At 39.4% G+C, this 15,055-nt stretch overlaps 1 protein-coding gene across 5 annotated transcripts in view; it reads left to right on the top strand.

The window, feature by feature from the left end:
- LOC306836883 (mediator of RNA polymerase II transcription subunit 13-like) overlaps window positions 1–15,055 on the top strand; it is an 81,107-nt gene that overhangs the window by 19,636 nt on the left and 46,416 nt on the right. For all 5 annotated transcript variants that reach the window (XM_079364232.1, XM_079364231.1, XM_079364234.1 and 2 more), the window contains exon 2: window positions 791–1,028. In XM_079364232.1, the coding sequence (XP_079220358.1) occupies window positions 791–1,028 (238 nt within the window). The remainder of the gene's footprint in view (window positions 1–790; window positions 1,029–15,055) is intronic.

Genomic DNA, 15,055 nt, shown 5'->3' with positions numbered 1-15,055 from the left:
CAATCATAGACGTGTTAACAGGATGTCGGTGAAAGTAAAACATAATGGGACAGAATCTGTGCAGTTATTGATTGAAGCAGCATTTCTTTGTTCTCGCTTTGTGTGAAAGAAATCCTTGTAGCGCGGCACCTCAGCATTAACACAAGTGCAATAAGCTGCTTCTAATATTAACATTCATGCAATCTTGTTTTGTTTGTACTACATATGAAACACAGGTGAATTAAAAAAAACAACTGTTATAGATTAAAAACATGCTATAAGATCCATGTTAATGCAAATTTCTAAAAAGCTATTAAGATCATTTTTCAATATATAGCTACAGTATATGACATGGTTGCCCCTAATATTATTTTCTGAATTAATTAACCATGTGGTTATCTTTTTTTGGATCATTGAATTAAAATGGTATAAGATTGAGGTTGGTGTTCATTGGTGTTTTCTTTTCCAAACACAAATTTTTTTTAAATCACTAAATCATCCACTTTAATGCCGAGTTTACTTCTCAGTGAATCAAGTAATTGACAATTAATCTGAAGTGGGTTTATTGCAGAGTAGGTTAAATAATACAAGGAATATTTCTCACTGTTTATGGTGCAGTCATATAGTCATGGTCTTCTAAATAAAAGAGAAATCTTCTGTCATTGTTTCACACTTCATTTATCTGTGTTTGGGCTGCATCCTGAATTGTCAAAAGCAATACAAAATGCAGGAGCTGTTTTATTCATTTTCAAGTTGTCAAATGGTCTGTTGATTTAACTTTTCTTCTCACTTTCTCTCTCTCCTCCCCCAGGCCGAGTTAACGGGCATTAAATGGCGCTGCTACTGTTTCCGCAGCGGAGGGGAGTACGGCCCGGTGATCTCAGCCCCGGCCCAGGACGACCCGATCCTGCGCAGCTTCATGCGCTGCGTCCAGGCCAACCTGCTGTGCGTGTGGCGACGCAAGATCAAACCCGACGCCAAGGAGCTGTGGATCTTCTGGTGGGGTGAAGAGCCCAACCTGTCAGATGTCATTCATCATGAGCTGGAAGGTAAGGCAGAGAGATAGAGATAGAGAAAGGGTTGAAGAATGAGGCTTGTATATTCAGTTTGGTTTCAGACTTGAGCAGCTTTGTATCAAGAACTTGCAGATATTCATTAAGATTTTGGAGATTTGATCATACTCACACTTTTTCTAGCCTACATTTTTTTCCATTCTTATTTTTGCTGATGATTTTGAAATCGTTGCTTGCAGATTTGTATCGTGATATGGAGGCTTGTGTAATTGTTAGAATGACAGATTTGAACATGTTTTTGCACATTTCATAACATTTGCGTATTTCTATCATATTTAGCATGTGTTTTGCAGGTTGTATTTTTATCTAAAAAAAATACTGTGTGAACATGAACAGATTAGAAATACATATCGTTTATGGCGTGCTCTTGTATGTTCTGCGAGAGCTTCAATGTCTAACAGAGCTGGGTTCAGTGTTGGGCAGATTGGAGCCGTTGATTGTGCTGCAGATTCATGCTGCGTGCTGTTTGTTTAAGACGTGTAGGGCACATTGATCCTTTTTGTTTGGAGAAATCCTATATTCCAGCCTCATATAGAACATATCTAATGTGTTTGCTTTGCATCTCAAGTGTTTATATGTGACTTCAGGACTATCACTGTGATGAAAAACGCAGCAGCAGGAGGAGATTTCTCCTGCCTGTATTTACAGCGCGCGTGTGTGGTTGGGTGGTAGTGTTGGTGAAAATTACACTTAGATATCTCACTGGAGAGAGTGCTTCTGTCAGCACTATTGTCGCTATTTATAGAAACATTTTCATTATCTCACCAGGCACGTGTGTGGAAGTCTAACATATCGACTAAGCCTGCAAGACGAGCAGAGCAGGAAACAGGAGAGGGATTATATTGGGTTTGGTTTAGCAGAACAACAGTCAGGAGGAAAGAAAAAAAAACAGGAATATTGAATGGAGAGGTTGAAGCGATAGTGAGAATTTCAGTCTTCTGTTACATTTAATGCTCACTTGATGTGAAAAGGCCTTTCAGGCACTGCAGCAGATATCTGACAGATGTTGTTACAGCTGCTGGGAGAGCCCTTTACTCAGACTCTGCAGGCATGTTTAAAAGACAATGATACTCTGTACACTTCAATGAAGTTTTGTTTGCATCAATAACAGATATATTTTTTTAATTTCGCTCACAAAACACCCGAATATGTCTCCAATCATCTCATTTATTAGTGTTTACATTCTCCTAAATCCCACTCAGCTGTTTATATACTTCCTACGATGATTGTTGAGGATGGTAATGATGATTAAAAACAGTAAATAACTGCAGCGCAATAAAGCGGCAGAAATAAAGCATCCAGAGCTACTGTGTATCACCTGTAGACATCATACAGTCTGTTAGAATGTACAACAAACTCTCAGGAGGCAAGACATGATGTCAATTGGAAGCTGCCTAAATACAAGATTGTTGATGGCGTGACAGAAAGTATCAAAATATATTAACAGGTTTTGCCTGTTATTACAAATGCTTGTCCAATTACTAATACTACGTGTAATCAGATGTATTTACATTATCAACAAAGAAATTGAGAATAACGTATACTAATGAGCAGAAAGTCTATAAAAAGCTTCAATATTGAGCAGAGATTGCAGCGGTCACGTAAGGAGAATTTTTGTTGAATATTACCTGCTGTGTTTTACACCTCTGGTCACCCTGACTACCTGTTGACTAGAGCTGCAGCTATCGAATATTTTAGTAATCGAGTATTCTATCGAATATCCCGTCGATTAATCGAGTAATCGAATAAATCATACTTTTGCTTAATTAAGGTTTAACTCGTCTTGGGTCGTCCCTACAAACCTGCTTCTTTGCAGTTACCATGGAAACGCCTGCTTGTTACAGCCAACCACCTCTGCTCTACAGCTGCTGATGATGCTCACCATATTACTGACAGGGTCCCAAATTCACTTTCTGATTCACTGGTCAAGGCGGCAAGTAAATTAAAAATACAGGCCAAACACGTTTTAATGGCTGAAATAACAAATAGTGTTTTGTGTAGCCGACACATCTGTACATTTAACTGAGAAAGCATTATGTTCTGTTGAATCAATCACAGAATCAATCATTATATGTCAGATAAGGAAATTGAGAAACTTTAAATACATATTTGCTAAATTATTATTCCACAAACAAGTTCTGTGTTGATTTAGCTTTGAAGACATTAGACAGTTCATATAATCAGTCTGTATATTGTTAAAAGTGTATCTCTGTCTGCTCCTGCAGCGCGCTCACAGACTACAGAGACAATAGACGTGTCTATGACAGAGACTGTGAGAGGACGTTGCTATCGTTACGTTAGCTGAGACTACAGAGACCAGAAACGCGTCTATGACAGAGATTGTGAGAGGACGTTGCTATCGTTACGTTAGCTGAGACTACAGAGACCAGAGACGCGTCTATGACAGAGACTGTGAGAGGACGTTGCTATCGTTATGTTAGTTGCAAACACGGAGAGAGTAAACGGAGAAAAGCCGACCGTTTGACCGGATCACGTGTTCCCGACTCGGTCGTATGGATCATGGATCAACTGTGTGCCGACTAAAAGTTAAAAGAGGCACGCCGCGCTCGTGTGTGTGTGTGTGTGTGTGTGTGTGTGTGTGTGTGTGTGTGTGTGTGTGTGTGTGTGTGTGTGTGTGTGTGTGTGTGTGTGTGTGTGTGTGTGTGTGTGTGTGTGTGTGTGTGTGTTAGCGCTGTGTGTAAGAGAGAGGAGCAGGTAGCTGCAGCTACATTAAACGTGTTTTATACTCATACCAAAGTTTTGATGACGCAAAAAAAAACAAAAAACTTAACGCAGCGAAAATTCCTCGATGAATTTTTGTAATCGAATTATTCGAGTTATTCGAGGAATCGTTTCAGCTCTACTGTTGACATCTCTATTATTCCCAGAGCTGGCAGAAAAAGTCAAGGTAAAGTTGAAGTAAAAGAAATGTGTCCACTGGATTTGTTCATTGTTCACCCATGCAGCTCCCCCCAGAAATGTTCTGAACATTTTTAGATTTTTGAGATTTGTGCATGTGTGAAACCAGCTTAAGTGATGTTAAACAGGATTTACCACGTTACCAAGTTGTCTGGCCAAGTTGAGGTGTATTTGTTGAATAAATTCAAGGATATCAATCAAGTATTAAAGGCTTTGAATGACTAATATAAATACATTTTAAAACTCCAGCTACAGTACAAAGAGTAATATCAAAACTGTAGTATTCTGATCAAAAGCATTTTGTTAATGCTGCTGATAAACAGGAGCACATAGCTTTAATGGCTCATGAATTAACACTGCATCTGCCTTGTTCAGTAGAATCATGCATTTATAATTATAGACATAAACAACATTATTGAAAGATTGACATTTAAATGAAAGTGTCACAAATTCGGTTTGTATGATGACTGCTCTGTGAAAAAATGTCAATTAGTGATTGTCTTGTAAAGCTATGTGTGCGTGCTGTTTCCACACCAGACACATAAATGGAATGCAGCCATAAATCATGTAATTCTTAACACATGTGCATTTCCCGCCATGACGTGTCAAAATACCTTCCAGGAAAAAAGAAAGAATGAAAACGGAGTAAAAGTTAAACCTCAGAGAGACCTTTATTCAAACATGTAAACGAATGGGATGCTTGAGGTCACTGTGGTGGGTGTGAATATGTGTATGAGTGCGATGGACCCTCCACCTGAATAGAACTCATGCTGTTTGTTAAGATCAAAGTGCTTCTGGTCTGAGGGCTTAACGACAAAGTAATGTGTCTGCGTCGTGTCCGGTGAGAACAAGCTTTAGTCATAGCTGTCTGCACACAGACTCAGAGACAGGGGCCACAACGAATCGGCTAATGACGTGCTCAAGAAAACAGAATGGTGTAGCCTTCAAAGTATGGATGCAAGTTATTGATTATGAAATAAAACAGGGTTGTTTGTATGAATATGAATACAGGCGCAAAGACATCATCTATCCCCTGTGTTAATTGATTACACACAACGGTATTATTTCTCTTAGTTAAAATTACTTTAATCAGTTTTGATTTAAACTTTCGGTGCCCCCAGTGGACACCTACCACACGAAAGCAGATAAGATTGGTCTTATAGAGGCATCAATATTATTTTCAGCCAGTTTAATAAAAAGCTGAGAGCTCCCCAAAGGAGCTTGAAAAATAACGTCTTTCTTGATGTTTTCAGCTTTAACACCCCACTTTTACTGAGCGCAATAAGTTAAACATCATCTCCTCTGAATGACTGTGCCTGTTAAGGTTTATTTTTATACCTATAAATCATTTCCTGAACTATAACTGGAGACAACAACCCTGTTGTTTTTAATTCTTCACACCTCCACTGGAGTTCCCCAGGGTTCACTTCTGGTCCTCCCTGCCCTTTTTTTTTCTTGTAGACTCGAATCTTAGCCTTCACATCACACATCTTTTTTTTTTCTGCTGCCCCGACTCCAGCAGTACTCTACTGTACCTTTACTGTCTGCACTCTGTCATCTGGGGATATGACACATGGGGACTAGGAAAGTTTCATCTCTGTTCTTGCCTCCCTGACATCTCCAGTCGAATGCTTGTCCACCACCTCGAACTCAGCATTGACGAGATGGAGCTGCTTTTTTTTTCGTGCAAAAACCTGTGCAAGACCTCCCTACCTACTGACAACAGTGGACTGACTTAGATAAAAAAAACTGCTGTGCAAGCCCAAGATCTGAACCCACTAAATCTCCAGAGTCTGGCTATCCACAACCACGTTACTGCCCTTGCTCTTGTTCAAAATCATCAGAGATTTTGAGATTATCACTCCCTGTGTCTCATGCATGAAACTACATGCCTTTATTTTGGCATCTGAGAGGCATGAAGGTGTTTTTACCCCCCAACAAAGACTTGATACTCATCTGTTTAGGGCCTTGTCGTTTATTAAACAGCCTTTCAAACTAGAATTTTTTGAAGTCCAAGAATCGTGCTACATTATCCAAAAGCTATCTTTAACATTCCCAGACACTCTATACCTTATAAACTGACTCTGTTACAAGTCTATCATGTGCGGTGCAGGCACTGAACCTTGCAGCCTTTACAGTGGGTTGGTGACTTATGAATTTCAAATTGTTCCGCTGTCACACTCACCACAAATTACTCTGAATAAAAGCATCAAGCCAGATCACTAAAACGGATATGTCAGTTTGGTTTGCCAGCCCACAAAAATTGCTCGATTCACAATGAGACAAGAGTCCTGTAATAGGATTGATTATGGCGAAGGAGTGTGGGGGTGCAGCTTGATCTCGTTAGGAGTTTCTACAGCAGATAAAACTAAAGGCTGATGACTTTGATAACACCATAGGCGGTGCTCCTTTGTGCCACCAGAACAGCATGTGGTCAAGGTGAATGCAGGAGGAAGAGTTAGAGGGCCATTCAATTTAACACTGCATAGCAGGTGTGAGCATATTTATCTATGCTGTGTGATTAGAGTACTTTCATCAGAGGCTGCTTAAATATTTATTTTCTGCCTCCTCGTCAGATCAGTGTCACATTACACTTTTTAATGGTAAGTAGGAATCATGTTTTTTTTCTTCCTTAGACCACAGAAACAATCTCTCCATATATATCTTTATACTGAGAGTCAGCCGTCCACCAGCCTGAATTTTCCTTTTTCTTTTTCTTGAAACTGTACTGAAGCTGAGAGGAATACAAAGTAGGGGAAATCCAGCAGAAAAAAAAGATTCTGACTGGAATCAATCCTAGCTGGGGGTGAATGTTGTTGCAGAGATGGAAAGTCTTAACCACACAGTCTCCGAGAAAGTGTGTGCATACTTAATCCAAAAAGGATCTCAAATGGCTTACAAAGCAAAAGCGAGATAATTAAACATTATATCTTTAAAATATTTCTGCAGAGCCCAACAATAAATCACCTTGTTACATAGTTTTTTTTGTCTCTGCCTTAATATTTCTTTTTTTAGAGGATTTGATTTCTGCTCCTGGCAGAGTAACAAGTCAAATCGAGAGCATAAGAGATAGGACTGAACTAAGAACCTAGTTTGTGCTCATCCTTTATCAGCCCAGTGGTTGGCTGCAGCAACAAAGATATGTGACCAACAAGTGGATTAGAGCTGCAATGCTTATGAGAAAATAATCAGAGATAATGGAATTAACAGACAGAAAGAGGGAGTGAATTGGACATGACTTCAGGCGCTGGGTTTAAACAAGAAAAAAAAAAAAGTCTGCCAAATGTGTAATGTCTCAGTGTGTCTGTGTGAGAAAGCTGCAGCCGTGTGCTGCTGTGCCCTTCATACACTGAGCTTTGTGTCATATTTTGTGGTGCTGGGGGCTGTGTGGAGTGTGTACATGCATGTACACATCATGACAGGGTGTGTGTGTGTGTGTGCGCGCGGAGAGTGTGCCTATTATCATTCCTTGTGTGTGTCTGTAATTGGCCGCGTGTGTGAGTGTGTGAGTGTGTGAGTGAGTGAGGGCTGGCAGAGGTCGCAAGGTAATTGTTCTGTGGAAAACTGGTTGCCAAATGTGTGTGTGTGTGTAGCGGAGCGCAGGAGGAAGGGCTAACCTCTGCCTCCATCTGTCCACGTCTGGCTGTGAACTCATAATCTGGCCTGTGGAGACGAACCCTCTTCACCAGCAGCCACCTGCTTCAGAAATACAGGTTACACTGAGGTTATGGCTGATATACATCTCCTGACCAGGATGCCCATTTATTAATGAGGCATACATAATCGTCTGTTTATTTGAGGAAACAACTTACATAAAAATAGGCTTGAAAAAGGAAAAACACGCACTTGTTTTTAGCTGGTTGTGAAACTGAAAGAAATTGACACTGATGTATCTGCATGACCTAACGAAGCACATGAACCATCAGCACTAATATTTCTAATTCCTAAATAATTATTTTTGTGGCTAAAAAATCCGACATATAGGGTAGGTGGTTTTAACTGCACACTGAATAAGCAGATTGATTTTTTTTTTCTGAAATCAGGGATTTATTGTTTATTGGATTTAAACACATCGATATATATTTTTAGATGTCTATCACACTTACACCTCTGAAGGACATAGTGAATGGCTTTGTGAATGACACAAAACAAATGATTTCGAATTCTTGACAATGAGAAGCTTTAAAACAACTTTTAACCAATAAAGTGTTATGACTTCATCTTTTATTTATGTGCACTACAGAGCAATGTGATTCTCAAAAAAGGAGAGGAAAGCACAAGTTAAATACCCGCTTCTCCTCCGTATTAATAAACAAAAAGACACCAAAACCATTTCTTGATTTGAATTACACCAGACACAAAGCAGTACCTGTACACAGTGTTATCCTCTACAAGTAAAGCATTAAAAATCTGTCTCATTATGAAAATGATACATTTTGCAAAATACACCTGCTGTGGTGAAACAAATGTTGTGTTTTGTACACATTAAACAAGACAGGAGTAGTGTCAACACGATTATTGTCAGTATATTGATGTTGTATAAGCCCTGTCCTAATTTATATATAACACATTTGCCTTGGAAACCCTAAAAATCCCCTATGAGTCTCAGGAAATAGAAACAGTAAAACTTGTGACGTGAGGTTTTGTTGGAGTGTGGGCGTGCGCAATATGTACAGAGGATTAAGTCCTCGAGAGTAGGCAGCCCAAGTTTGAATCCTATACATGTGGGTCCTTTTGCGTATGTTGATCCTCATCTTTCTACTGGTTTCTGGCGCTATCCACTGTCTCCTATGTTTGAAACAGAGGTTATGTTGTTTCGATTTTGTGACCCTTGGACTGAGCCTGCCTGCTGTTTCCACATTTTCTTTAAGTCAATATGCTGATTTAAATTCTCCCAGTTCCCTCTCTGCTGGCTGTATCTTTTTACCGAACAGACAATATTCAAGTGGAATCGATGACCTCATCTAACTATTACAAAAAATTCCCAAATGATTCGAGTGCAGTTTTCCAGAGCAGGTGTGCAGCCTTGTGTTTCAATTTCAGACATTTACAACTCTCCTCCTTAAAGCACTATCATATCAGGGATGGATAAACATGTTGTCCTGGAGTGCATCTCACGAGCAGTTGTTTATTGAAGGGAGGCAGGTGTCCATTTCACCTCCATGATTTTGCAGCCAGGATTCAAATCTGGGATGTAGGTGGTGTTATGTTGTGTTATGTAATCCCCCCTTCACCTCGTTCCTCCTCTTCACTGCTTTTTCTGTTGATATACTCATACTAATGTGTCTTTTTTTTTCTTACATTATCGTAATGTCAGTAAAGTGTCAAATTAAATTACAAAGGAAATATATTGCTCGTGATGTTACAAAAAGCTTTACAGCACTACGCTCCCTGCTCAACAATGTGTCAGTGCTGATCCCGCATTGACAGAAGAAACCACGAGCAACCACGCCACACTTGATCCAACCAGCATAGATCACAGTCTGAGAGAACAGCCAGTGATCAGAGAGGAAAAGTGTGTTTCTGACCTGATGATGTAGGGGAAAGTGGTAGTTTTTCTGCCCACAGGTTTAATCAGGAAGCCTTTTTTACGGTTATGACTTGTGGTCATAAAATGGTAAAGAGGAATTGGATGAAAGATGTTAAAGATTAACAAGTGGAGGGACACGCGGGTCAATTAAAGTGAAAAAAAAAAAGCTGGCGGGATGTGAATAAAAGAGTAAATGAAAGTGAGATAAAGCTGTGTGAATGTGGGATAGTATTTTTCATTGACTCCCCTCAAAGAGGAATCCTCATCTTAAAGACCAGCAACATTTCTTTTTCACAGCTTGTTAATCAGCATGCATAAGGTCATGTTTATACAAGGCTGTGTTAAATTGTTGCTTCTGATTGGTCGATTTCAGCATTCTAAAGTCTGTTATGTTATAACAGGTATACTGTATACTTTTTCTCCCTAAAATAGTTTTTGTGTGTCAAATAATAGATTTTTTTCAGTAAGTAGCTGTATAATAAATAGTGTAATGCACATTGAGCCTCGTGCTTTATTACACTGCTTTACTGAATACTACATTCTGATTGGGCCATTGAATCATTCCAAGGTCTGCTACTTATCTATATCCGACTGTTACTAATATAAGGCTGCACTTATCAGAGGACTTTTAGGAGTAACTTGTATCAAATCAATCTACGGAAAGAAAGTTAGTTAGTTGCTCTGTTTATTATTGGGGGGGGGGGGGGGGGGGGGGGTGTAAACAACAAAAAGCGACAGTATCAGTTATGACAAAGAAATCCACAAAACTAAAGAAGGAACATGGAGAACAACACTAAGCAAAACATGGGACAAAACAAGTGTTTGAAACTGGTGAATGGAACAGAAGTGTCAGCTGACTGGCGGTGATGAGTCAGAAAGATGCTGCTACATGCAGATCTGCTCTTTTTGTCCCACTTCACCATCAGTGGAAATGTTTGGTTTAACGTGAGTAGAAACAGTCAGGTTAGCTCATCGCATTATGAGCTAGTGAGAGACATAGAAGAAATAAGAAGATTGGACGTTGGTCTTGCAGCAAAAGAAAGCAGGAGGTTGTAAGACTCTGAAGCCACAATTAAGATTCTTTTTTGGATGAATCAAATTTCCAAGTCCAAATTAAATCCCTGTTGGTGTTACTTTCCCCTTTAACAACTCAATCACTGAACAGCACCCCTTTCTGATTTCATTCTTACACTGTATGTTTGACTCTATTGATTAAAGGGATTTACAAAGGCATAAAGAAAACATTTTTGAGGGTTTTGAGCTAAGAATTTGAATTTTGGATGCAGCTTTTTTTCTCACAACTAAATTAAATTACAGAAAAAGATCTAAAAATGACGTCCAAACCCCTTTTCTGTGTCAACAAGTTTTCCTTGGCATCCATTCTCCCCTTTGACGCTTGCCTCTTCCAGCCCTCTCTCTCTCCATCCTCCCCCTCCTCCTCCCCCTCCTCCTCCTCCTCCTCCCCTTGCTACTCCTCCTCCTTTCAGGCTTTGTTGTGCTTTAGTTTCTCTCTCCTCCCTTGTTTTTGGGGTTTGCTTTCTGTGATGTTAGGGGTGGCGCATGTCTGTTTGTGAGCACACTCAGTTCCTTGGCAAATAAAAAAGGTTGGGGGGGGTGTACGTTTGCCAATCATGGCCTACTCCTTCTCTTTATTCCTCCAGGGTTTGTCTTATAGGAGCAACTCTCAGAAGCAAAAAAAACTCAAACAGAGGGAATGAATAATTAGCTTGCCTTTTTTTTTTTGCTTGAATCAGGAACTAGGTCGCCGGCTGGCATGTCTCAATAGAAAAGAAAGAAAACCTATGGAGGTTATAAGAGGACATGTTGCCTTACCTACTGTGAGGCAAAAAGAAGAATTTTTTTACTTTAATTTTTCTGTCTGGCTAAGGATAGTGAAAAAGTGAGTCACATTAAAGCTGCGATTCCATGATAGCAAATAAAAAAAGCTAAAACATAGGAGGAGGCCCGAGAAGGAGAGGGAGGGAGGGAGGGCTAGAGGGAGGGGAGAGATACATGTAGAGGCTGGAGAAAAGGGAGGGGAAGGAGGAGTGTGCGTGTGTGTGTGTGTGTGTGTGTGTGTGTGTGTGTGTGTGTGTGTGTGTGTGTGTGTGTGTATGACGGGAATTCATGCTTCAAAGAGAAGAAAAGAAAGTGGTTTGTTTGGAAGGAGAGGAGAACATCTGCGATTTCTCTTTGGGCAGTTAGATATGCAGTCAGTTTGTTGTGCCTCACATGTTCCTCTTTTTTTTTCGGTGTCTTATTTGCCATCCTGCCAGTGAAAAAAAATAAACACTTATTTAAAAAAAAATTGGTCACTTCACACCTCCTGTTCACATCTTTCTCATCTGAAAATCTGTGAGAAAGGATCAGTCTGTTCTTTTTCGCTCTGACGGGACGGACAGGCGTACAGTAAGCTGTCGCAGATTTGCTTTCTGCAAAGAAGAAGAAAAAAAGTGTTTGTGGAGGGGAAAACTTTTTCCTCAGGCTATTCCTTGACAGATACGGAAAGAAATAAACACAGAGAACAGAGGGGAAAAGTGAGAGAGGAAACAAGAAATGAACCAAGCAGACTGAGAATGGGAGGGAAAAAATTGCCTCAGTCATGTTGACTTGTCTGTAAATTCATGGGGAAGGACTCTCTGATTTTCTTACCCCCTCCTCCTCCTCTTCTTCTCTCCACCCCTTTTGGGTTGTCAGGGCGTGGCCTGTGACCTCCCGACCCTGCTTTTGGTTTTGTGTGTTTGTGTGTGTGTGCCAGTGAAAGAAAAAGAGAGAGATGACATGGTATTGGGTGAAGTTTCCCAGCTGCATGAAACACGGGTGGGGGTGTAGGCTTTTTCCTTTCGAATGCTTTCAGTTTGGAAAGGAAAGCTGCAAAGAGAAGGAATGAGATTTTTTTTGGTATGTGTAATAGAGAAAAAAAAAAGAGTGGGAGAAGATGGGGTAGAAGAAGAAGAAGGAGAAGAAGAAATAGCAACAACAGGAGGGAAATGACAGCATAGAAATGGAAGGGTGCAGATGTTAAAAAGTGTGAAACAGAGTTTGGAGGTGGGGCAAACTGGGAAATGTGGGTGGAGGGAGGGAAGGGGAAATAACAGAGACAATGACTTTTCTGTTTTGTGTTCAAGATCAACAAACTAGTGCTACTATACTAGACAGGTGTTTGGTTATCCCTTAAAACAGCTCTAGTTTGCTTTGCAGCTTATTACTAAGGCAACTTTATATTGAAGTAAAAAAGAGAAAAAAAGCCTTTATGTCTCAGCATGGAACCATTACTGTCTTTAATGGGATCATTCTGAATAAAAACAAACAGACAAGAGACACAAATCCTTCTTTGATAAGTCTTCATGCATTGAAGATTATATGTCTGGACTCTTGAGGTAACAAGCTTATAATGGGCTTATATTTCTGCCTAAGGTTATATACATTTACATTTCAAGTGCTGTAACATTCAATTTATTTATCAGACACTCTTATCCACAATCATCTTAAAGCCTGTGCCATAAACATTTTCAAACCTCTGATGGTGGCATCTGTAGAAGAGTGGGTCACAGAGTTGAAACTACAGATGTTCCCCTACCTTTGTTTCCTTTTCTGATACAAATTCAAAGGCCTGAAATTCCCAAAGTCTTGATTGGTTGATGAGTACTAGAATCAAAATAACAACTGCTGTTTGCGTCTTTCTCTGTATAGCCTATATGTGCTATCATTTCTGTATTGCCTGGATCAGAGAATGGAGGACAGATATAAGAAAAGTTTATAGCACATTTCAACAACAAGTGCTTCACACAAGACATCAAAAGTTTCATAACAGAGGAAAGAAAAGATACATTAAAATAGAAAATTAAAAATCACTGACATTATTAAAACTTAAACTATGTTCAAGTAGAAATAATTAAAATAAAATGGATTGAAATAAGATTATTAAACGACTTAAAAGTTACTGTGCAGAGTGAAGGATTCATATTTATTAAAATGTATTAAACTTGTTTAGATAAAGGCAGCTGTAAACAGGTGTGTCTTTAACCAGGATTTAAAAGTGCTGAGAGTTTCATCAGACCTGCAGTTTTCTGGGAGTTTGTTCCAGATGTATGGAGCATAGAAACTGAAGACTGCTTCTCCATGTTTGGTTCTGACTCAAGGGACAAACAGCAGACCTGTACCAGACGACCTGAGCGGTCTGGATGGTTTATAGTTAATCAGGAGGTCACTAATGTATTCTGGCCCTAAAACCATTAAGCGCTTAATAAACCAGCAGCATGATTTTAAAATCTATTCCTCTGACAGACTGGCAGCCAGTGTAAAGACCTTGGTTTGATCTTGGTTTTGGTGAGGACTCTGGATCAGCTGCAGTTGTCTGACTGATTTTTTAGATAGCTTAATTTTATGTAATTTCATAGCTGCTCATAAAGGAAATGATTGTCTGGGAAACAAATCTGTAAGATTTATTTTTAAATGTCTCTCTCTCTTTTGTGTTGAAGAGACCTTGTTTTTGGAGCACATATTGTATAGCAAACTCTGACCCTTGTGTTGTGTACGGTCTCCATCATAGACACTGATAAACTCATAATGATGCTGCTTCATTTTTCATCTTTGCTTTTCATTTGGCATCCATTAAAACCTCAAACAATAAAGCTTTCCCCAAAACCAAACAGAGCCGCTTTAAACAAGCTGTATGCAAACATTAGCAGCTATGCTAGCTGCTGCTCACGTCTGTCGTTTCACATCAAAACGTAGTTCAAGAAAGTTTTTAAAGTGACATTTCTTTACTAGTTGCAGCTCTGGCTAACATATCATCCTTTGCGAGCATAACACTGTTGTTGTTTGCTAATGTCACTATAAATAACCAGACATTTCTTTGTTTAAAAGATTAATTGTGTATGCCTTTGAACTGGGGAGAGAGATTAAGGGAATGACATGTAGTAATGAAGCCAAAGGTAGGATTCAAACCGTGGCTGCTCGCTCTCAAGGACTTTAGCCTCTGCACAAGGGGCGCGCACACGAACCGTTCGGCTACTGGCACCAAAAGAAATCAATTTCTTGATGCTCTTGTGTGTTTTGAGCCATGAAGAAGAACAAATATGACCAAAATAAGTTCATTTGATTTGGGGTGAAAAATCAAATTATCATTGCAGTATCAAGGGCATTTCAAAACCAGGATTCAGGATATGAAGTCATGCAATTATAACTCAATTACAGTACGCAATTACAGTATATTTTACCTTTTTTAAAATATGTTTGTGTAGTTTTCTTACTTTAAGAATGATTTCAAACCCTTTCTCATTATATATGAAACAAAGCAGCATTATAAACTAAATTATGATAAACTAAGCTGAATCTAGCTTTTAGCATTTAGGGTGCATTGCAAACACATCTGCAACAAAAGAATACTTCAGGCAATGACAGACAAGACAAAAATATTTGTTTCTCTTGATATAAATAAAGAACTGTACAAACTCCTCCACATTTTATTTTAGCCTGACTTAAAGATTTGTTTTTATTTCGCTCCAGGACTGAAGTATCATGCTGCTCAGACTGAAGCCAAATGTCTTAA

Source organism: Symphodus melops (assembly GCF_947650265.1).
Source record: "Symphodus melops genome assembly, chromosome: 16".
NCBI classification, from domain to species: domain Eukaryota; kingdom Metazoa; phylum Chordata; class Actinopteri; order Labriformes; family Labridae; genus Symphodus; species Symphodus melops.
Note: the sequence above shows the minus strand (reverse complement) of the source record. Positions and strands in the feature narration are given on the sequence as shown.